General features: G+C 31.8%; 1 protein-coding gene across 2 annotated transcripts in view; it reads left to right on the forward strand.

Moving 5' to 3' along the window:
* The window catches only part of LOC114344448 (mediator of RNA polymerase II transcription subunit 12), a 268,924-nt gene extending 246,737 nt beyond the window's left edge, over window positions 1–22,187 (forward strand). For both annotated transcript variants that reach the window (XM_050659395.1, XM_050659396.1), the window contains 3 exons: window positions 6,954–7,168; window positions 10,739–10,898; window positions 13,458–22,187. In XM_050659395.1, coding sequence (XP_050515352.1) covers window positions 6,954–7,168; window positions 10,739–10,898; window positions 13,458–13,843 — 761 coding nt within the window. In that variant the 3' untranslated portion in view covers window positions 13,844–22,187. The remainder of the gene's footprint in view (window positions 1–6,953; window positions 7,169–10,738; window positions 10,899–13,457) is intronic.
* The last annotated feature ends 1,016 nt before the right edge of the window (window positions 22,188–23,203 follow it).

Below are 23,203 nucleotides of genomic sequence, written 5' to 3' on the forward strand. Positions count from 1 at the left end.
TGGGGAAAGTGTTGTTTGAATGTTGAGATAGTTTTGGAAAGAGGAATTCATTGTGTTACCGGCATCCGAAAGGGGCAGTCAAAAGTTTTCGTGAGTAGTTCAGCAGCAAGTACTAGTGTTTTGTTTTGATAGTGGGAGTAGCCGAAAAGTGGTACGAGAGACAAATCAAATCGAGAAGAAATACCTCTTTGATTATGTACAGTCCAAGAGAGTAAGTTATAAGAATTATCATTATAAAAATTATTTGTGACACCAAGTAAAAAAGATACTTGGGTCTCAGGAGATTATTGTTGAGAGAAAGAAAAGAGAGAGTTTCGGAGTTTATTGAACGAGTACTGGCAAAAAGAGGCCTGGCTTGTGTTTTGGAGAAATAGTTGCTGGTATCCTGCTGGATTGTTTGCTGAGAACGGAGAGGGCTTTGATTGGTAGCCTAACATAATCAACAAGGAGGAGCTGTTTGGGTCAAGAGGATACATCATTGTGTGTGAATCAAAAAGGTCAGTCAATAACCTATGTGATAGATTTTCTTTATAATTAGAAGTTAATTTTTTTACATAAAAGCATATGAATTTAAGATTCCAACATTTCAAAAATTTAATAGGAAGTATAAGTAATTTTGCGAATACCAAATTTGTTTGTTTAGTTGGTTTTATTAATAGTATCAAAAGCAAAGCGATAAATATTTTTTTTGAATTAGATTAATTTATATGATCAAGGTTTCATTTGGACAGTTATGCCCACAGGATTTAATTAATAAATTTACAGAGCATTGCTTTTGATAATAAAGGTATTTGTATGTGTTTATTTATGATTTTTCTATTTATTTCTTTTTCCTATTTTATCACGAGAAGGGATAAGTATAACATAAGATAATTTAAACATTTTTTTTTTATCAAAAGCACCCTGAAATTTTTTCTTAATAATTTTTATGTATGATTTGCGTTAACTAAATAATTGATCAAATAAATAATAATTAATATAAAAGTAATAGAAAGCAGATCATAACAATATATATACACTCCTGGCCAAAAAATGGGACACCTTAAAAATTGGTTCATTTTTGAGGTCTCGAATCTCCTAAACCTGTTTTCCGATTTTAGTGATTTTTTTAATATGTACCTTACACTATTACTAATAAACCCAGTATAAAAGTTATACTGAGAATAAATCAGGTATAGGCAAAATCACTACCAATAAACATGGAATAACTTAGATATAGGTTATACGTGGTATAAGAATTTAGTCCAAGTTTATACCGACCCACACCCTTGTTTAAGTCTGGTATAACCTATTTGATGACTGACAATGTCATCAGAGGCACAAATATATTATCTTTTGATTTGTTTTGTGAGTAATTATAAAATAAAAAGATGTGTTTAAGGGGTGTTGCGGCTGTCGAAGAAGTTAATAATTTAATTAACATGATAGAAAATACACGAAAAAGGAAACTTTTCAAAGATAGAATAAATCCCTTTTCACAATACACCGATTAGGAATTCAGAATTAAATATCGGTTTTCTAAAGATGGTGTGAGGTTTTTAGGAAACTTAATAGGCGATTCACTTATTTGAATTTGATATTGCATGAAAAGTTGAGTCAAACAGTCCATATAATGCACAAAAAATTTCAAGATGATTCGTCAATTAGTTATTTTATTCAATTTGTTTACCCCTAGGAACTTTTTTTTGCAATGTTATTGTTCAGAAAATAATAATGATACAGCAATTCTGTGGAAACTATATGAAAGAATACTGGTATTTTAAACGTATTTAAAAAAATCAATAAAAACTCATTTTTATCATTCCGAAAACTTTTCGCCTAGCTTAATTTGGTTTGTCAGTTACAGAAAAAAATCAAAATTGACATATTTGACACAATATATCGTTGTTCTATGTTTTTGTGCAGAAGATTGCAACGTTGCCAATCTATTATTTCGGAATAAAGTGGGAATACTTATATCTAACTTATACCGAGTTTATTAGTAACGAATTATTTTCCTACTATATCTACCTTATACTTAGGATAACTATTGTAGATATAAATACGGAATAACCTTAGAATGCGAGTGTTTTATTAGTAACAGTGTTATTGTCTAACACTGTTACTAATAAAACACTCGTATTCTAAGGTTATTCCGTATTTATATCTAGAATAGTTATCTTAAGTATAAGGTGGATCTAGTACGAAAATAATTTGTTACTAATAAACTCGGTATAAGTTAGATATAAGTATTCCCACTTTATTCCGAAATAATAGTTTGGCAACGTTGCAATCTTCTGCACAAATACATAGAACAACGATATAAATATATTGTGTCAAATATGTCAATTTTGATTTTTCTCTGTAACTGACAAACCAAATTATTAACTTAGGTGAAAAGTTTTCGTAATGATAAAAATGAGTTTTTATTGATTTTTTCACATACGTTTAAAATACCAGTATTCTTCTTTCATATGGTTTCCACAGAATTGCTGTTTCATTATTATTTTCTGAACAATAACATTGCAAAAAACAGTTCCTAGGGGTCAACAAATTGAATAAAATTTAAACTAATTGACGAATCATCTTGAAATTTTTTGTGCATTATATGGACTGTTTGACTCAACTTTTCATGCAATATCAAATACAAATAAGTGAATCACCTACAGTAAAACCTCGATATAACGGACTAATTGGGGGGAAGGGATGTCCGGTAAAGCCGAAAGTCCGTTATATAAAAATAGGTTTAAAATCAATCAATTTTTTTTAAATATGTACTATATTTAGGTACAGTGTACAAATCTGTAAGTTAAAAAAGAAATCAAGTTTTATTTGCTACTTTTTTATTTTTCTACTTCTTCTAAAAACTTTCTGCAACATAGTGGCGAACCCAGAATTTTCGCCTGGGGGGGTTGGCTTGGGCACCGAAATTTTGTTGTATTGTTTGTGAAAGACAAATTACATTTTGCTACTAATCTTTATATATTTTTATATGCCCTGGGAGGAGTTTTAACCGCCAAAGCCTCCCTGGGTGCACCACTGCACTGATCTATGAGTTGAATAAGCGATGTATTTTTGGCATAAACATATTACAATTGCCATCAGATCCACCATCATGCATCACCAGAAGTTACCATCTTCTGAATGTCGAATATTTTCAGGGGGACAAGTAGGAGCGTTGTCTAAAATCAATAAACATTTCACCTCATTCGGCGGTATTTCCAGTTTCTTATCTTAAAATTTTCTCACTGCAGGTACAAATTCTTTAAAAAACCAATTTTTAAAAATATCTGTGGTGAACCATTCCTTATTAGAGCTATAATACGAAACGGGCAGATGATGCATTATATCTTTGACAACTCTAGGTTTACGAGATTTGCCAACAATTACAGCAGTCAATAAATGCGATCCATTGGCGTTAGAATAAAACAGTGCCGAGATCCTACCCTTGCTGATTTTTCTTCCGGAATTCGACTTTTCATATTTTTTTGCATTCATTTTTTTTACATTTGATCGGATTTTTTGTCCGTTATATCCAAAGTCCGTTAAATAGAGGTCCATTCTAACGAGGTTTTACTGTATTAAGTTCTCTAAAAACCTTACACCATCTTTAGAAAACCGATATTTAATTCTAAATTCCTTATCGGTGTATTGTAAAAAGGGATTTATTCTAGCTTTGAAAAGTTTCCTTTTTCGTGTATTTTCTATCATGTTAATAAAATTATCAACTTCTTCGACGGCCGCAACACCTCTTAAACACATTTTTTTGTTATATAATTACTCACAAACAAATCAAAAGATAATATATTTTTGCCTCTGATGACATTGACAGTCATAAAATAGGTTATACCAGACTTAAACCAGGTTGTATTGTGGGTCGGTATAAACTTGGACTAAATTCTTATACCACGCATAACCTATATCTAAGTTATTCCATGTTTATTGGTAGTGATTTTGTCTATACCTGATTTATTCGCAGTATAACTTTTATACTTGGTTTATTACAAAACAGTGTAAGAATATGGATGTAGTAATAGTGTTGCTGAACATGTAAATGTCATTGTATACCGGGTGTAACAATAATACTGTGTTTTTTCCTGAAAGTTCGTAACACCCTGTGGAATATTCTAGCATTTAAAAAATATTGAAATTAAAACTCAATTGTAGCCTTAGCCTTTCTTAACATTCTGCTTTTTGACTCATTCACTTATGTTGGATAATAAAATAGTTAGGTACTTTGACAACTAGCCATGTTCTTCATCAATACAGGGTGTTTCTAAATAAGTGCGACAAACTTTAAGGGTTAATTATGCATGAAAAAATAATGACAGTTTGCTTTATAAACATATGTCCGCAAATGCTTCGTTTCCGAGATACGGGATGTTGAATTTTTTCTTACAAACTGACGATTTATTTATTGCTCTAAAACGGGTTGATATATGCAAATGAAATTTGGTAGGTTTTAACAGGTAGTTATTTAACATTTTTTGACATACAACTAAAAATTTTATATTCGCCATTGGCGTGCATACAGATAATATGACCGGGTAATATGACCCGTATGCACGCCAATGGTGAATATAAAATACATAATTGTACGTCAAAAAATGCGCAATGACTGCCTCTTAAAACCCACCAAATTTCATTTGAATATATCAACCGGTTTTAGAGCAATAAATAAATCGTCAGTGTGTAAGAAAAAATTCAACACCCGGTATCTCGGAAACGAAGCATTTGCAGACATGTTTATAATTCAAACGGTCATTATTTTTTCATGCAGAATTACCCCTTAAAGTTTGTCGCACTTATTTAGATACACCCTATATTGATGAAGAACATGGCTACTTGTCCTAACTTTTTCATTATCCAACATAAGTGAATGAGTCAAAAAGCAGAATGTTAAGAGAGGATAGGGCACAACTGAGTTTTAATTTAAATATTTTTTAAATGCTAGAATATTCCACAGGGTGTTACGAACTTTCAGGAAAAAACACAGTATTATTGTTACACCCGGTATACAATGACATTTACCTATTCAGCAACACTATTACTAAATCGATATTCTTAGAGAATAAGGCTATAACATATTAAAAAAATCACTAAAATCGGACAACAGGTTTAGGAGATTCGAGACATCAAAAATGACCCATTTTTAAGGTGTCCCGGTTTTTTTGGCCAGGAGTGTATATACATTGTAAATTCCAAATCATGATTTGCAAAGTTAATACATTGTAAATCATGATCTTCAGTGCATCTTTATTATGATTTTAGTATAATACCACATCCAAAACTCATTCATTTTATATCTTGATGTTATAGTTCTACGAAAACTCAACCGGTGGACTTTTTTTCGTTTCTGCATTTTAATTATCGTCTTCTGAAAAGACAATTTAAAAACAATAACAACTCATGTACATATACACAAACATAAATAATGTCAAAAGAGTACCAGATACAAAATTTAATAAAATAATAATAAATAATTATTTAAATCTGAAAACTTTTCTTGTTGGAAATTCTTTCCGGTACATCCTTAATCTCTGACTTTTACAATTTATAAGACATAAGACGACGAATAAAGAAAGCGAAAAGGACTCTACAATATGCAGTCACATTACGCTTTCATTCGTCTAGGAAAAACGGCCTAGAAAGAAAGTTCCTAGTACTCAAATCTGAGTAAAGATAGAAGTGAAAAAGACAGTTTATATTTTTGAAGTTATACTTCTTTAGGCACGAGGGTGAATTTTTACATTCCCTGGCGCATGCGCACACCGACAGTATGGTATTAGTCGCTACATCTTTTAAGTTATGTAGTGCAAATAAGGTGTGCGTGAAAAGAATATATTATTAGTGTTTTTAGTAAATATGTTTATGATAATTTTTATGTCTGTGGATTTGTCTTCCTCCTAATAAGTATTATTTAAAATGTTTATTTTCAATTAATGTATGGTATGTTTATGGTAAATGGTTGAGTTCAATTAGTTACCACTATAAACATCCTGGATTAACCGATAATAGTATAAAAGGCCCAGTTTCAGATAAAATTTATTTCAGGCTTTATTATGGGAGTACCTACTTGGTAGTGTTAATTGCAAAAGACCAACTCTGTCTACCTCGGTGGCTTATCGCTCCGGGTGGGTCTTAACAATGGGCCAGGTCAGATAAATTTAATAATATTTACAACCGCACTAATTGAACTCAACCATTTACTGTTGAACAAACCATATCTGTCACCGTGATTGTAATTATATCCGAGAAATGATCGACTGAATACAAAAACGGTGGTAGCTGATCGGTAGAGCATTCGCCTAGGGATCGAGAGGTCCCCTGTTCAAATCCGGACAAAGTCATATCCTTTTTTTTTAATTTTTGGTATTCTTTTTGTTCTTTCTAAAATTAGTTTAATATTTAAATATAATACAAAAAAACTGTTTAAAGTAGATAAGTATATTGAATATGAAGTTAGATTATATTATAATAGAAGTGTAACTTCTTACGTGCGTACAAAGTACATACACATTCTTTTTTTCTTTCGATTCAGAGGCGATGCAAAATCTCCAGACAGCTGTTTCTGTCTTACGACGTCCTTAGTGGAGCTGCGTCCATACCTCTGAAACAAAACGAAACCAAACTGTCTATTTATGTGGAATTTCGAAAATAGTTTAAAATCCACTTTTGGGCGCTGCAGCGACATCTCTTAAAGAAAAGCGAAAAGTCCCAGATACAAAATTTATTAAAATAACAATAAATAATTATTTAAATGAAAACTTTGTCTCTTGTTTTTTGTCTCTTGTCTTATAAATTGTAAAATCAGATATTAAAGATGTACCAGAAAGAAGTTCCAAGAAGAAAAGTTTTCAGATTTAAATAATGATTTATTATTATTATAATAAATTTTGTATCTGGGACTTTTCGCTTTGCTTAACTTTTATTATGTTTTCTAATATAATTTTTAACTTTATTTATATTTTTAGTAAACAGATTCGAGCGTCCACCGCAGCAAATTAATCAGTCTAAACAAGCACTTTCTAATATGCTTCGATCTAGACATCCTCTTAATCAGTACATGCCTGGAATGCAAAATACTCAAGGTGGACCTCAACAACCTGGAAATTATGGTCAGATGCAGAGAGGTTTTCCAAGACAACCAATGCGACAACCACATCCTAGTTCCATGCAACCAAATCAGGTAAATCAAAATAAATAGCAATTATTTCTTCAGTTGTCTTACTCTTATACTCATGGGCGGCATGGTTTGAAATCAACATTTCAGCACATTTTTGTGATTTTTTTTGAAACCATGGTACAATTATTTTATTTTTAAATTAAATAAGCATATTAAGTACAATTCAAAGGCTATTAAAAAAATTCAAGGAAAAATATTTAAAAATAAGCCAACGGTGACAAATTTTTACAGACACCTCAAAAAAAAATGATTTAATATATTCGCTAACGGTAAAATATTGCAAAACCTCTGAATTTAAAAGAACCGCTTGTATTGACATAAAATTTGGCATAAATACACATAGCTAACAAGTCAAAGAAAAAAAAAAGAAATATTGTGCCGATGGTGCTTTTGCCCTGGGGGTGAGTTTCACCCCTTCTCGGGGGTAAAAAAAATATACTTCCAATATTTAAGCTAATTTTAAGCAACTTTTGTTCTATAGTGTTTTTTTCATTAAATCAATGCTTTTTGAGTTATTTGCGAGTGAATATGTTTCAACAAAATAACCACGTTTTTAGACGGTTTATCGCAAATAACTCAACAAGTAAGTATGTATTTTGTCGAAAAAACATTCTTAGCAAAAATATAGCCTGTAAAAAAGTGAAAAAAATGGTGTATGTATTAGGTCTCTAGACCTAGTAGAAGCAGAGTTATAGCTAATAAAAAATAGGTTCATTTTCGTCAAATTCCAAATCGAATTCTTTAACGTGAGATAACCAAAAAAAGAGTTTTTTGCCAAAGCAGAAGGGCCCAACTTTAAATTGAGCGCAATTTGCTTACATTTGATGCTAAAATACATTATAAAAACAGAAATAAAGCTTTTATAAAAACAGAAATAAAGCTTTTTAAAACACTTTAAAAAAGTTGTAATGAGTTTTCCCCAAAAAGTGCTTTATTTTTTGGATATTTCACCTTGAAATATTCTATTTCGAATTGGCGAATATGAACATATTATTCATTAGCTATAACTCTACTTCTACTAGGTCTAGAGACCTCATGCATACACCATTTTTTTCACTTTTTTACAGGCTATATTTTTGCTAAAAATGTTTTTTTCTATGAAATACTTACTTTTTGAGTTATTTGCAAAAACCGTCTAAAATCGTGGTTATTTTGTTGAAAAATGAACAAATTCACTCACAAATTACTCGAAAAGTATTGACTTTATGAAAAACTCTATACAAAAAATTGTTTAAAATTAGTCAGTTTGTCCATTTCCGGACTTATTTTGGACGTATATTTTTTCACCAACGAGAAGGGGGTGAAACTTACCCCCAGGCAAAAGCACACATCGGCACAATATCACTTGTTTTCTTATGTTTTTTAATCGCGGAGTGATCTACAAAAGAGAAGGTGAACATTTGTTGAATGTTTCTAAATACGCTCAAGCGAATCCGCGGCAAAGCGAATCGAAGGTAGGGATATTCAACATGCTGTATCTCTGGTAATTTTACTCCGATCAATCTGAAATTTTCAGGTAGTACCTATTCTTGAAGTTATGCACTTTCATTTTTAAACATTAAAAAATTCACCATATTCAACCATACCCCCTTCGGGGACCATTTTGTTATATCAAATATTTATTTAAAAACCTATACAGAAGTAAAAACTTCAAATTGTATTTTGGTATAAAATAGTTTATTTAAAACTTCTAAAAGTCATCCACATGGATTGCAAAACGTTTTCGTTCTGAACAGAACATCTTCAGTGCATTCCGCAAAGTAGTTGTAACTAGCACACCAATGAAGGTGGTAACTTCAAAATATATGGCTTACATTATACCTTATGATAAAATATTATGACTACAAGTCGATGTTACTAGATTAAAATATGTATGTGCCTAAAGAGCAACATGCTTCCCTGCTCGAAAAAACTAGGTACTTGCCATTTGAATTAGCACAGACCAACTCTTCTTATAAATATCAACTTCTTATAAATATTTATTTATAATTGTTTTATTAACAATTGTCCATATCGTAACTGGAGTAACCTTAGCACAAAATACGGAGATTTAACCCAAAACACTTAAATAAAATATTCCTCCTTACCGAGATACAAATTTATTACAAATATTCTAAAATGATTTTAGCCCATTGCTCAAGCACCTTTTAATATTTTTTGTTCAAACTTGACACACAGTTTACACATGTTAGGGTACTTTAACTAGTCTTAAAAAGTAGTTTTCCGCTGTTACCAGAGGCGTGCTGTAGGGATATATACTTCATTTTCGCCGCTTTTCCCCCTCACAATGTACGCCACTGTCATAATAATTTCAGCATGTTTTTTTGATTCCTTGTTACTTTTTACATAAATGTCATCCTTTTGTCTCATTTCGATAAAGTAAGTAGTTTTCAAGTTATTTGCGTTTAAAAATAATGGATTCCATAAGACTATGTACTTTAAACTACATCAAATAAGAATATGTGTGATAAAATACATAATCATATTGAATCCATTACATTAAAAAGCAAATAACTTGAAAACTACTTATAGGTCTGGATCCTGCGTATGAAAAAAAAGTTGATTAATAGCAAGCTGAAAATTTGTTAATAGCTTAAGGGTGTCTAGTCGGATAAACTTTGATATATGGGAACAATGGAACAGGGGCAGTTTTAATTGTGGAACAGGTTAAAAATTTGGAACAGTCAGATCACGAAAACGGCACATTTATTTTGTCCGACAGAACAGACTTAAACTCTCCGAACAGAGATTAAACTCATGCAAAAATCAGACTGTTATTTATCACCTGTCATAATTCCTGTCATTTGACATATTCTACATGTTCCACTAATTAAAACGCCCATTTGGTGATAAATAGCAGTCTGATTTTTGCATGAGAGTTTAAGCTCTGTTCGGAGAGTTTAAGTCTGTTCTGTCGGACAAAATAAATGTGCCGTTTTCGTGGTCTGACCGTTCCAAATTTTTAACCTGTTCCACAATTAAAACTGCCCCTGTTCCAGTGTTCCCATATATCAAAATTTGTCCGACGAGACACCCTTAAGCTATTAACAAATTTCCAGCTTGCTTTTAATCAACTTTTTTTTCATACGCGGGATCCAGACCTATTACTCTATCGCATTGAGACACAGGATGTTTACGTAAAAAGTAACGAAGAATCAAAAACATGCCGAAATGATTATTACGACAGTGGCGTAGATTGTAAGGGGGAAAGGGGCGAAAAGGAAGTATATATCCCTACAGCACTCCTCCGGTAACAGCGGAAAAATATCTTTTAAGACTAGTTAAAGTGCCCTAGCATGTGTAACTGTATGTCAAATTTGAACAAAAAAATATTAAAAGGTGCTTTAACCATCGGCTAAAATCATTTTAGAACATTTGTAATAAAATACTCTGTATCTCGGTAAGGAAGAATATTTTATTTAAGTGTTTTGGGTTAAATCTTCGTATTTTGTGCTAAAGTTTCTCCAGTTACTATATGGATAATTGTTAATGAAACACCCTGTATAATTAAAAGATCTAGTGGTACTGATCGAGATATTATATTATAGTTTTACTTAAAATGATATTTTATAGGGCATGTTTCCACAACAGTATAGTAATATGCAGAGCGGCATGGGGCAGCAGTATGGTAATTACGGTGGTAATCCCCAGTCTATGATGCAAAGTAATATGCAGAGCAATCAACAAATGATGCAAGGAGCACAGGGTAATATGTTTGCCGGTCAGCAACAAGGTAAGTACTTATTCATCATCATCAACAGGTATTCCATTCATCGTTAAATGTAAGCCTCCCTTAGGTGTGTCCATTCATTTTTGTTCGTTGTTTTTTTGCATCCATTCGTGACCAGCTATTGGCTTGATGTCATCAGTCCATCTGGTTTGAGGTCTGCCTCTACTTCTCTTATTTACTCTTGGTCTCCATTTAATAATTCGCTTCATCTAACAGTTGTCTTTCATTCTTTCTATGTGTCATGTCCAGTTTCATACTTCTTCCTTGGATTTGCGATTACTGAGCTTAATATTGAGCATTCTTGTTTTCATAGCTATCTGAATCATTTGAGGTTTGTAAAGTATGTTGTTGTTAAAAGCCCATCTTTCAAATGTCTTCTCGTAATCTACCACAGTTATCCAGTGTTATATTGTATTCCTTTGATTTTTCGATTGGTGCTCTTATTACTTGTATATTACGTTTTGTGTTTTATTGACACTGGTTTGCACAACCAGTCAATTTCATAATGGTTTTTTAGACTATAAGTTAGTTTATCACTAGATCAGGAGAGTAATGTGTGTTGAGTAAATGTCTTGTTACTTTAGTATAGTCGACTTCATTGTCTTTACAAAGACACGCTTATTACATCCAAACTTCTGCGGTAGGTCAGGTGAGTAACGATCCCACAAGGATAGAAATTATTTTAGTTTATTAATGTGAACCCAGCCATAAAGAAAAATTTCCTACCCCGCTGAGATTCGAGCCCACAACTTTGTGAGATTTAAGCTCTCTACCTTTGTGTCCATAGGTAGGTTTTCTTACCACTGGGCCACAGAGAGGTTCACAAATCATACGTACTCTACTCTAGACGTTTCACGAGCATTTTAATCTTTCGGATCGAATTAACGCCATCTTTTGATTAGAAAGGCAACTAAATTGACATATTATAGTTACGCAGGAATTTGAAACTATAGTATTTTTACTACAAAAGCGATATTACGTAGGTCAACATTTTTGACGTAAGAGAACTGTTAGAATGTGACTTTTCATTATTGCCATGTTTATAATAAACATGGCAATAATGAAAAGTCACATTCTAATGTTTTGACAGTTCTCTTACGTCAAAAATTTTGACCTACGTAATATCGCTTTTGTAGTAAAAATACTATACATATAAATTTTGCGGGATTTTTGATGAAATTTCGCAGGAAATTAAAACAACAGAAAGATAATTCAACGTGTTATTCAATAATTATACTATAATTTAAAATTACCTTAAAAGTTCTGTCTAAAGTTATTGTAGTAGGTAGTGTTGTAATCGGGCTGAAATACCAATATAATAGTTTTACTAATAGTTTTACCACTTTACTAAAAATTTCAAATATTCCAATTTGTTTTCAAAATTCTAAACACTACTGCCATATGTCATGTGAAAGCACTGTTTTTGTAATAAATCAATGTTTAATATTTAGTGTGTTTACAATGTTTAATATTTATGAAAATTTTTGAAAGAATATCTTGTAGGAAGATTTTTTAGATAAATTTCTTATAGGTAATATTTTACAAACTTCCGAAAAATATATAGGCCCAAAATGTTGATGACACACACGGCTATTAGAATAAACTGTTTCAGGATCCATTATATTGTTTTTTTTACATGTGGAGAAACACAGCACGGGATGATGCAACGCTTTATGTAAACTAAAAATTCTACTCATAAAGACGGAAAGAAGGTTAATAAAATTCAGTAAAATTGTGATTAAATCTGATTAAAAACGTAACACCACTATAATAATTAAGCCACAAATTGTAAAGTAAATACAAAAATAATTCATTAATTTAATTGTCAATTGTTAAATGTGACAAGAAAATTGATTGAAGGCGACATCTCTGGATTGGAAAGGCAACTAATTTGGTGTCTTGACCTTGACCATTTACGTGAAAGGTCTAATAGAGTCTAAGTCTAGAGTATGTATGGTTTGTATGGTGGGGTTACTTGAATATTATCCATCTATGGAGTTTTCTAAATCCTGCCTGTTCCAGAGGCTGATAACTATCCAGTGTGTTTGTTAGTTGCAATGAAATATTATTATCTTCGCAAACAGCTTATACAAGACTGATAACAGGCTAATAGGCCTATAGTTTTTTCCCTTTTTAAATAACAATATTATAAGAGCATTTTAAGCACAACTAAGCTGTTATACTTCACTTATTTCTATCCATACAGTTTTTTCAAAATATCAATAATCATTTGAATGATGTGTCCTACATACACATTATTTTTAATACTATTCCGTCTTTACTTGGACCTTTTTTATTTCGCATAGTGCGCATTGCGTTTCTTATTTCATTCTGTTATATGTGGTATATCTTTAGATCCAACATTTTTTACTATTTTTCGTCTTTATCTGTTGGTGGTTTTGTTTTTGACGTACAAATGATTGCATACAAAAGTAAAAACATAAAATTCAGCAAATTCCTTCCAGATTTACTTTTGTTATATTCCTCTTTTGAGATTAAATATTTGAGAGATTGATAATCAATCATTAATTTTATTTAACTAAACGTTCATATATTTTGTAGGTTTTGGTCAAGCCAGACCAGCTCAGCCAGATTACCGACAGATGAATCAAAATCCGCGCGCACCATACATGCAGCAAGCTCCTAACGTTACCATGAACACCAACATGAGCTCAATGGCGGGTATGACTGGCCAGGGAGTAGCAGCTCCGCCCTATTCGCGCACAGGTGCCCAAGGTATGCAATCCAACGTACAAAATCAATCGCAATTCCAACAGCAACAGCAAAGAATGAGATTAATGGCGATGCAACAGCAACAGCAGCAACAACAGCAACAAGGGGGACCGCAAGGTAATCAACCATCACCGGCTCTAGTGGCTCATCTGCAAAGGCAGCAGCAGATGAATCAGAATCCATATCATCAGCCACCACCTTACAATATGCAATAAATCGACAGAGTTTTGGAAAATGAAATGTAATGAAGTAAAAACAAACCGTTTAATCGCAAACACAAACATTTTTACCCTCACATGTCGTTATCCGCTTTATACAGGGTGGTTCATCTTATTCGCCTCGATCTCTGTACGGAAAACGACTTGATCTGTAAAAAAAATTTTCACAAAAATGATTCAAAAAAGGGTGGTAGGTATATCAAAGTTATATTTTTTTATGGAACACCATATACCTGATGACATTTTTGAATTGTCTTTAAAAAATAAGCTATCGTTTTCTAAGGGTTCCCTATACCTAAATACAGGGTGTTTCGATTTATTTTGATTTTTATAAAAATGTAAGGTTTTAGGAAAAATTGAATCGGTCATTTTAAAAACAACACGAGTCACATATTCCTAATTTTACAAGAGAGTAAAAAAACTAACTATAGTTGAAAGATGTATGAAATGGATGACATCAAAATTCAGTTATATTGTAGTTTTGTTCCTAATGTTTTTACTGGACTGGTGTCGTTCTTGCTCACAACGTGAGTTAATCTTAAAATAGTCTATTCCTCTCAAAAAGTTAGTTTCTGAAAATTGTGGACTTATGCACTTTTTGAAATCTTCTTCTTCTTCTTCTTCTTTTTGTATAGACATTACTCTGTCTGTTTTTCAATGTGCCTACAGTAAGTTGTCATTCCATCTTTTTAGTGGTCTTCCCACTGATCGTCTTCCTATTGGGGAACCGTCTCTCGCCGTCCTTACGACTCTATTTGTTGTCATTCGGCTTATGTGGTCGTTCCATTCTACTCTTCTGCTTTTCACCCAGTTATTAATGTTGTCCACCTTGCATCTCCTTCGTATATCTGCACTTCTAGCTCTATCCCACAGCGTCTTACCATCGATTTTTCGCAATGTTTTCGTTTCTGCTGTTTCTAGCATTCTTTTTATCCTTTCTGTATCAGGTCGTGTTTCTGTCGCGTATGTCATTATTGGTCTGATGACTGTTTTGTAAATTCTGCCTTTCACTTCTTTTCCGATGTTTTTATTTATCCATATTGTTTCATTCAGGCAACCTGCGGCTCTGTTTGCTTTATTCACCTGATCTTCCACTTCTGTTTCGAGCTCTCCGTAGCTGCATAGTGTGATGCCCAGATATTTAAACTCCATGACTTGTTCTATTATTTGACCCTCCAGCTCTAATTTACACCTTATTAGATCTGCTGTTATAACCATGCATTTAGTCTTTTTTGGGGAAATTAACATGTTAAATTTTCTAGCGGTTATATTAAATTCGTGCAGCATACGTTGTAAATCATCTTCACTTTGAGAGATTAGTATTGCGTCGTCTGCATAGCAGATTATTTTAAGTTGTTTTTCTCCCATTTGGTATCCCTTTTTTGTTCTTACTTTTTTTTATTATTTCGTCCATGATCAGGTTGAACAACAGAGGACTTAGGGAATCTCCCTGTCTTATCCCATTGCCAGCTTCAATTGGGTCAGTTAGTTCTTCATCTACTTTAACTTTTATTGTGTTGTTCTGGTAGATATTTTAGATCGTTTTAATTATTCCTAGAGGTACCTCTCTTGCGTATAATAAATGGATAACGTCCTTTAATTTGACCCTGTCAAATGCCTTCTTAAGGTCCACGAAACATAAGTATGCCGGTTTGTTGTATTCTAACGATTTTTCTTGAATCTGCCTCATTATAAATATAGCGTCGGTGCATGATCTTCCCGACCTAAAACCTTGTTGTTCTTCTGCTAATGTTATAATTTTATTCAGTTTGGTTGTTACTTTTTGAAATGACCGATTCAATTAAATATCTAAGAATCGGTGTTCTATTAACAAATTCAAGCTGCAATAACGTACTTATTTTAAATGAAACGCCCTGTATTTTATTAGTCTATTGTGTGGAAAATTTACTTAGCTTTCAATCTGTATTAGCTTATCCTATACCTATTTTTGTACAGGATAGTCAAAATATTAGATTGTTCTATTAACAAATTCAAACTGTAATAACGTACTTATTTTAAATGAAACACCCTGTATTTTATTAGTATATCGTGTGAAAAATTTACTTAGCTTTTAATCTCTATTGGGGTTTTCTATACCTATTTCCCTTCGTTTTTGAAATATTTAAAGATTTCCTAATTTTTAAGCTATAACAATTAGAATCCAATATGTCGTGGTTATGTACAACAACACATCACCAAACACCGGCGATATAATTAGATATTTTAGACAAGATACTGTCATTAATATAATTTACATTTTTATCATTTAATCACACAGAGTGTTCTTATTTTAAGGGGATCGGTACAAAGTTTCGGCTCCAATGCTATTTAAATGGGATTCATTTTTTTTCGAATCCTGAAAAAACTAATAAGTGTTTTTGAAAAATTTAACCACAGAATGAAAGATTACGTTCTTACGGAGGGCCGAAAGTCCCTGAAAACTTCTATAATGTTTATTTTAATAAGTAACAGGGGTGAAAACTAAGAGAAAATGTAGTGTGATTTTTAATTTCAAATATCTCATTCAAAAGAAACTTTTTATTTATTCTAATAGTCGAGGAAATGAAACTGAAAAAATGGCAAAACCTCGCAATTTTTTCGTACAGCATCGATTTGTACAAAAATTTGGGATTGGGCTCATTTCACTCTCTAGTTCATTTTCTATATTGAGCCGTTGTACGATTTTGGTTTTTTAAGGGTAAAAACTACCCCTAATTGTAAAAAATTATAAAATAACATTTTAAACTTTAATATTGTCAACATTAGGTTCTTATTAGTTACATAATGATTGTTTTATGCTTTAAGATATAATATCATAATACTTCAACCCTTACAACCACCCTTGTTGGAGATATATATAAAAAATTGACTTATCCTAAAAGAATAATTTCGGCTTGCATCGATTTACATAAAATTTTGAGATTAGGATCATATCACCCTGTACTTCTATTCTATTCTATTCATATTCTATATCATGCTCAAGGGCGTTGATTATTTTTAGGGGTGTAAACTACCCCTTATTGTCAAAAATTATATACAAACATTGTAAACTTTAATATGGGTAAAATTTGGTTTTGATTGGTTAAATAATGATTGTTTTATGCTAAAGGATATAATATCATATTTCAGCCCTTAAAAACCACCCTTAATAACATTGCAATTTTTATAAGTAGATAATTTAATAGATCTATACAGAAGAAAAAGTAGAATTAAGAATTACAAAAACATTTACTTATTTACACAAAAATGCGAATTTACAAATATGTACAAATACAAATAGTTTTTTAGTCATCTTCCAGTATACGAACTAGTTCTGTGGTATTATATACATTGAAAATGCTCTATAAGCGGACTTTTTAAATTTTTCGAAAAAAAAATTGTTTTATAAACAAACTCCTTTATTTTTGGCGATAGAAAGTTTTTTCAAAAATAATTTGGTAGGATTTTTGAAGAGCTATAAGACTATGTAAATTAAATTCCGTAAGATCCCTTAGTTTTTAATTGGGGTGGGTTTAAAGAGCTCGATAAGGGGGTGTTTGCTCGTAAATAGAGGTTTTAAACAGCTATATCTCGCTAACTATTCACTGTTATGAAAATCTATGAAAAACGAAATTTTAGTTATGAAAAAAACTACAATTTAGTAGTCTATCATTTTTTTTCTTATCTCCAGTATTTTCGGAGATATTTTGAAGTAAAAGGTGAAAAATGCGAAATTGCAAAAAATCAGTTTTTCTTTAAACTCCAATTTTTCTAAAATTAGGCCTTTTAAATGGGTTAAACTTCTTGGGTGTATTTATAATACAAATATAAAAGCAATTACAGAAAGGTGAAGACCAGTTTTTAATTAGGAGGGTAATTAGGGGGTTGATTTCACTGATTTTTTCATAAAGGAAAGGAGGTACCGACCTTTTTTTTAATAATAAGTCACTCAATTTTTATGCTAGAAACTTTTTGTTTTTTTTTTGAAGGGTCTAATTGTATCCTTGAAAAAAGATTATCTAAGTTTTCCTCAAAAAATGCAAAGTTTTCCCGTTATTTGGCTTTGAATATTTCAAATTATAGCTCATTTGACGAAAAAACTAACCTTTAACATGCGGTATCTCGGTTTGTGTTACTAAAAAACACAATTTCGATAGCTACAGTTTTTTTGATTAAATGCATATTTTTCGAGTTATTCTCAAAAAACTCTAAAAAAAGTGGATTTTTTCGTCGAAGAACTCTTACTTTCAACCGTGAATAACTCGAAAAATATAAGTTTTACGAAAAAAATGTAAAAAACATTTTTTTTAGAATCACGTTTTGCATCGATTACATGGCTAAAATTTAATAAAAAATTCCCACCCCCGTGATGGGGTGGTAACCACCCCCAAGGTTTTAGCGTACAGCGTCATGATATAGAAAATAATTCTTGGACTATTCCCTACCTTCTGTGAAAATTTCAAGTAAATCCATGCCGGGCGAAAAAATTGCGAGCCAAAATGCTTCATTTCCTCGACTATAAGGGACTTTCGACCCTCGATAATAATTTAGTCTTTTGTAGCAGTGTATTATTCTCAGAAAATACACTACTACTTATGCAACCAAACTTACCGAGACGCTGAGAACAAGACTGTCACTTTTGACGTTTTTGAAAAAGGCGAGAGGTCTTTTCAGTTTTGATGGTGGAAGTTTTTGGTAAATTTTTATAGAAAAATAAGTAAATGTCGTACAGTGGATGATCTGGATCATTTAGAAAGAGTATTCTGGTTATTGAGTGGAGGAGAGTATTGGTTGGTGTTGATTTTTGTTTAAAGACAAGCAAATCTTTTTTGGAGGTTGTGAAAAGGATAGATCAGTCTACACTGTAAGCCCTATGTTTTGTCACTTTGTCAGCTACCGTACCGTGGAGGCTTTTAGTAGCAGTATGTTTGCCTGAACATATTATTTATTTGTAGAGTGGTTAAGTAAAGTGCCATATCTCAGGTAACAATTTTGACTTGACTTTATCTCAAAAATACTTTGGTGGTTATACGCGATTTTTTTAGACTGAGCGTTTCATAGATATTGCTAAATTTTATCAGTTAAAGTGGGTGGACTGTTCCAATAAGTATAGAACAAAAACCTTTTATTTTGGTGCTAGATTCGTATAAAAAAAATGATAACGTCTGTGTATTTAGTTTATGTATAATTTATATCATTAATAATATCTATAATTTGTTGAGCTCAGCATCTCAGGTACTTACCTACATAAAACCTAAAGTGCCGACATTTTTTTTGTTCAGTTTTTATAGTTTTTAATTCGGTCTTTATTAAATTTAATTTGGGTTAAATAGTAGTATAAATAAGCGTTCTCTATACAAATAGTACCTTTAGGTTTTACAAGTTATTTTTTTATATATTTAACGGGTTTGTGTTTTCTATCTTGTTTGACTGTTTTATGTTTAGTTTTTTTTGTTTCTTTGCTACATTATTGTTAAGACTTTTTTATAAAATAAATTTCGAATAATTGTCATTTTTTTACGATTGTCATTTTTTTATTATCTTTATTTTTTTTATTTTTTATTTAATCCACATACATTTCAGATAATTTTACAGAGTAATTTGGCTATCAGTTAGTTCCTGTTCAATTGTATCCACAAGGTAAGGTAAAGTAAAATCCTACGCAGGTAGGTTGGCGTCCAACTTTTCGTTTTCTTCTTCGTTTTCTTTTCAATTTTCTTTAATTTTGTTATCTACCGACCCCGACCCCTCCGAATACTGTAAAGAGCAACGGTGCACTTATTCACATATGTCGGGACCTTCAGGCTGTAGCCATTTTATAGGCACCTAAGGTTGCCGCACTTTCATTCTTCCATTTAAATTTTTTAAAAATATTTATTAGTTTTTTCATGATTTGAAAAAAATGGACACCATGTCCGTGGTGATATTTTCCAAATCAAACATTCGCTATTTTTGTCATACAACGCACTGAGTTGAATAGAATATGGTGACAAGACAGTGACAATTTTAAATATTTGACATGGCATCGGGAATATTTTGAGTTGTTGATTAAGTAATATTGATAGTGTATTTGATAAATAATTGATTTAACACATGAACTTAATAAAAAGTTATTTATTGTTTATTATTTATGGAAGATCCAAGCAGAGAATACCCCAAGATATATTCTGTGATCCAAGTGTTTTGTTCTTAAAGATGTTCAAAATTGTAAGCATTCCATCACTAAATTATTAAAAAATCACTTTATCACTTTTCCTCTTTTCTCGATTTAGTATTAGTTTTTGTTGTACAGTATATAAATTATTACAATCACTGAATACATAGTTAGTGAAAAAATTATCATATTAATTAACTGAATTAATAATTTAAGCAATTATACAACTAACAGTTATCGAAGAATATTCAAAAGCCATCTGTTTAAAGTTAATGATAACATTGTCAAGTAATGTTTACATATCATACCAGTGAGAATTTTAGTACACGTAATTTGCCGCGTAAAGACAGAAAAAGTAGGGATGGGCGTAAAATATTTGCGCCTACACTCTTAAATGGTATACTGAGTATTTTAATCTTTATAATATTCACTAAAAGGGAAGTTCCCTAGGTTGGCTGTATACCATATAGTTAAAAAACTGTAACATGAAGTAAAACACTTCTATGTAATTGGTATATTTATTAATAAATTATCGAATTAAATTTCATCGAAATCGGTTCAGTAGTTTTTGCTGGGCGGTGGCGACATACGTACGTACGTACGTACGTACGTACATACTTCCGACATGTTTTTTTTTTATTTGCTTTTTAGACTCAGGGGGACTCAAAACGTCGAAAAAAAGTGAAATCTGAAAAAAAATTTTTTGCACGATCCTATAACTTTGTCTATTATACTATACTACGTATATAGTACGATAAAGTAAAAATGGCCATTACTGCTTGATTCCTTAGGATAATTTATTTAATTGGAAGGCTACAAAAGAAAATAATGTAATATCGAAACGAATTACACAACAATAAAAATTACTACTGAACTTGAACAAAATTGTCTAATATTTGGAAGAGAAAGGAAACTTTTGAATAAAAGCTTTAGGAATAGGAAATTATCCCCAATAAACGGACTAAATGGAATTACTGCTTCTGCCAAAATATCCTCTATATACCGGTGAGCATTTAGGGGGCCATTGATGAAAATAAGTTCATTTCAAGCTTCAAATGAGATTCCAGCCCAAACCATGACACCACCCCTCCAAATTTTCTTCTGTGTGGCATACAATCTTGGGCATATCTTTCATTTCTCTGTCTTCAAACCCTCTCTCGGCCAGACATCAAACAGAATCGCGATTCATCAGTAAAGAGAATTCGGCTCCAATCATGTATATCCCAGTGTACCCACAGTGTCTGGGTTATAATTCGGGAATAATAGCCGACCTTCTTGCCATTAGTCGTCTTTCATTGAGGCGTCTTTTAACCGTTCTCTCACTTACATTCACATTTCGAACCTCGTGCAGACGGTTTCTTGCAGATTTGCCGTGGAATGGTGATTTCTTAAAAGTTCCATCACAATAAAACGATCACTTTTTTGCGAGATAACTCTTCTACGACCGGAACCAGGTCGACGTGAGTATGTACTAGTTTCTATAAAGCGATGGAAAGCTCTCCGCACTGAAGTTTTCGGAATACCTAAAGTTTCGGATACACAAACTTGACTTCTTCCGTCTGTAGCAATGCAACAATTTGAGCAACGTCTACTGTAGATAACACCATACCTTAATTATCAACTAATTAAATTATTAATTATTACTAAATATTTAGTCTAAATCCACGTTTAAAAAGCTAAATTACTGTTTAATTAAATGTTTTCAACTTAAAATATAAACAGCGACTACAGAAAACAACAACATAAACGTCAAAACTAAGTCACAAACTGCCAAAATTAAGCATACATGATCGCGATAAATATATAAATTGAGACACAACGTGAAACAGTGGATAAAACTTTCAATGAATTTTTATTTTCCGAAATTTATAGAGTGGTCACTTTTTTTGCCAGTCAATGTATATTGCCGGTATTGATGATGTGTTGGACATAACCACGACATACTTGGTTAATGCTTACAAATTAGGAAATATTTAAAAAATGAAGGGAGATAGGTATAATAAACTAATAGAGATTGAAAACTAAGTAAATTTTTCATTAATAAAATACAGGGTGGTTCATTTAAAATAATTACGTTATTACAGCTTGTATTTGTTAATGGAACCATCTAATTTTTTGACTACCCTGTACAACATTTTGATAAAATTAACATTTATTTAAATATGCTGAGTAGTCTATTATTAAGATCCAAAAAAAATATTTTTCATCGATTCTTAAGGCGGCTGCACAATTGCCCTGGAACGGGAACGAGAACGGAAAAGGGAACGGGAAAAAAGCTAACCTCTACGTAAATTAATGTTGTAGATGCACAATAACCGAGAACGAGAAGCTGTCCGGTAACGGGAACGGGAAAGTTGACCATGTTTTAACTTTCTCGTTCCCGTTGTATTCCCGGAACCAATCAGAAGGCAGTATTAAAAATACTGTCAAATGCCTAATAAAAATTTGTTAGAAGTGTGTGACCAAGTTTTACTGACAATTTTTATACATTTTGCATTAAAATAAATGACGAACGATTGATTTCTTTACTGGAAAAATAATGTCCTCATCCGTATGATGATTGATGTAGATCATAGTACGTACTTATATGGTAATTAGATACACAATAATAATATAAATATTTGAATGATATGCTTTTTATCTTTATGCTGACAAACCTTTGTGATTGAACACATATTGTGTAAATTAGTTCCAAGATCATAAAAAACGAAAATATTAAAAGCTCGTCATCAAATAAATCCATGTTTTTAGAGAACAGACATTTTCTTTTAATAAAATTAGAAAAAGATCGTTCCACAAAATTTATTTTGAAAAAAAAAAATAATTAACAGCACAAGTGACAGTGACACAAAACAGCTGTTTACCATTTAATTGTGAATCTGCTGATGCTTTCAGTTCCCGTTCTCGTTCCCGTTTCCGTTCTCGTTCCCGTTCCCGGTCAATTGTGCAGCCGCCTTTAGATTCGTAGATATTATTTATTTTTTCTAAAACCTTACATTTTTATAAAAATCGAAGTAAATTAAAACACCCTGTATTTAGCTACAGCGAACCTTATAAAAGTATAGCTTATTTTTTAAGGGTAATTCGAAAATGTCATCAGATATAGGGTGTTCCATAAGAAAAAAATATAACTTTGATATACCACTCTTGCCGCCCTTGGACCGCCCTGTATAATTCACATTATTTTTAAATTGTAGTGTTAATGGCCCTATATAGTTCTGTGA

This window comes from Diabrotica virgifera, chromosome 8 (genome assembly GCF_917563875.1).
Source record: "Diabrotica virgifera virgifera chromosome 8, PGI_DIABVI_V3a".
In the NCBI taxonomy this organism is placed as follows: Eukaryota; Metazoa; Arthropoda; class Insecta; order Coleoptera; family Chrysomelidae; genus Diabrotica; species Diabrotica virgifera.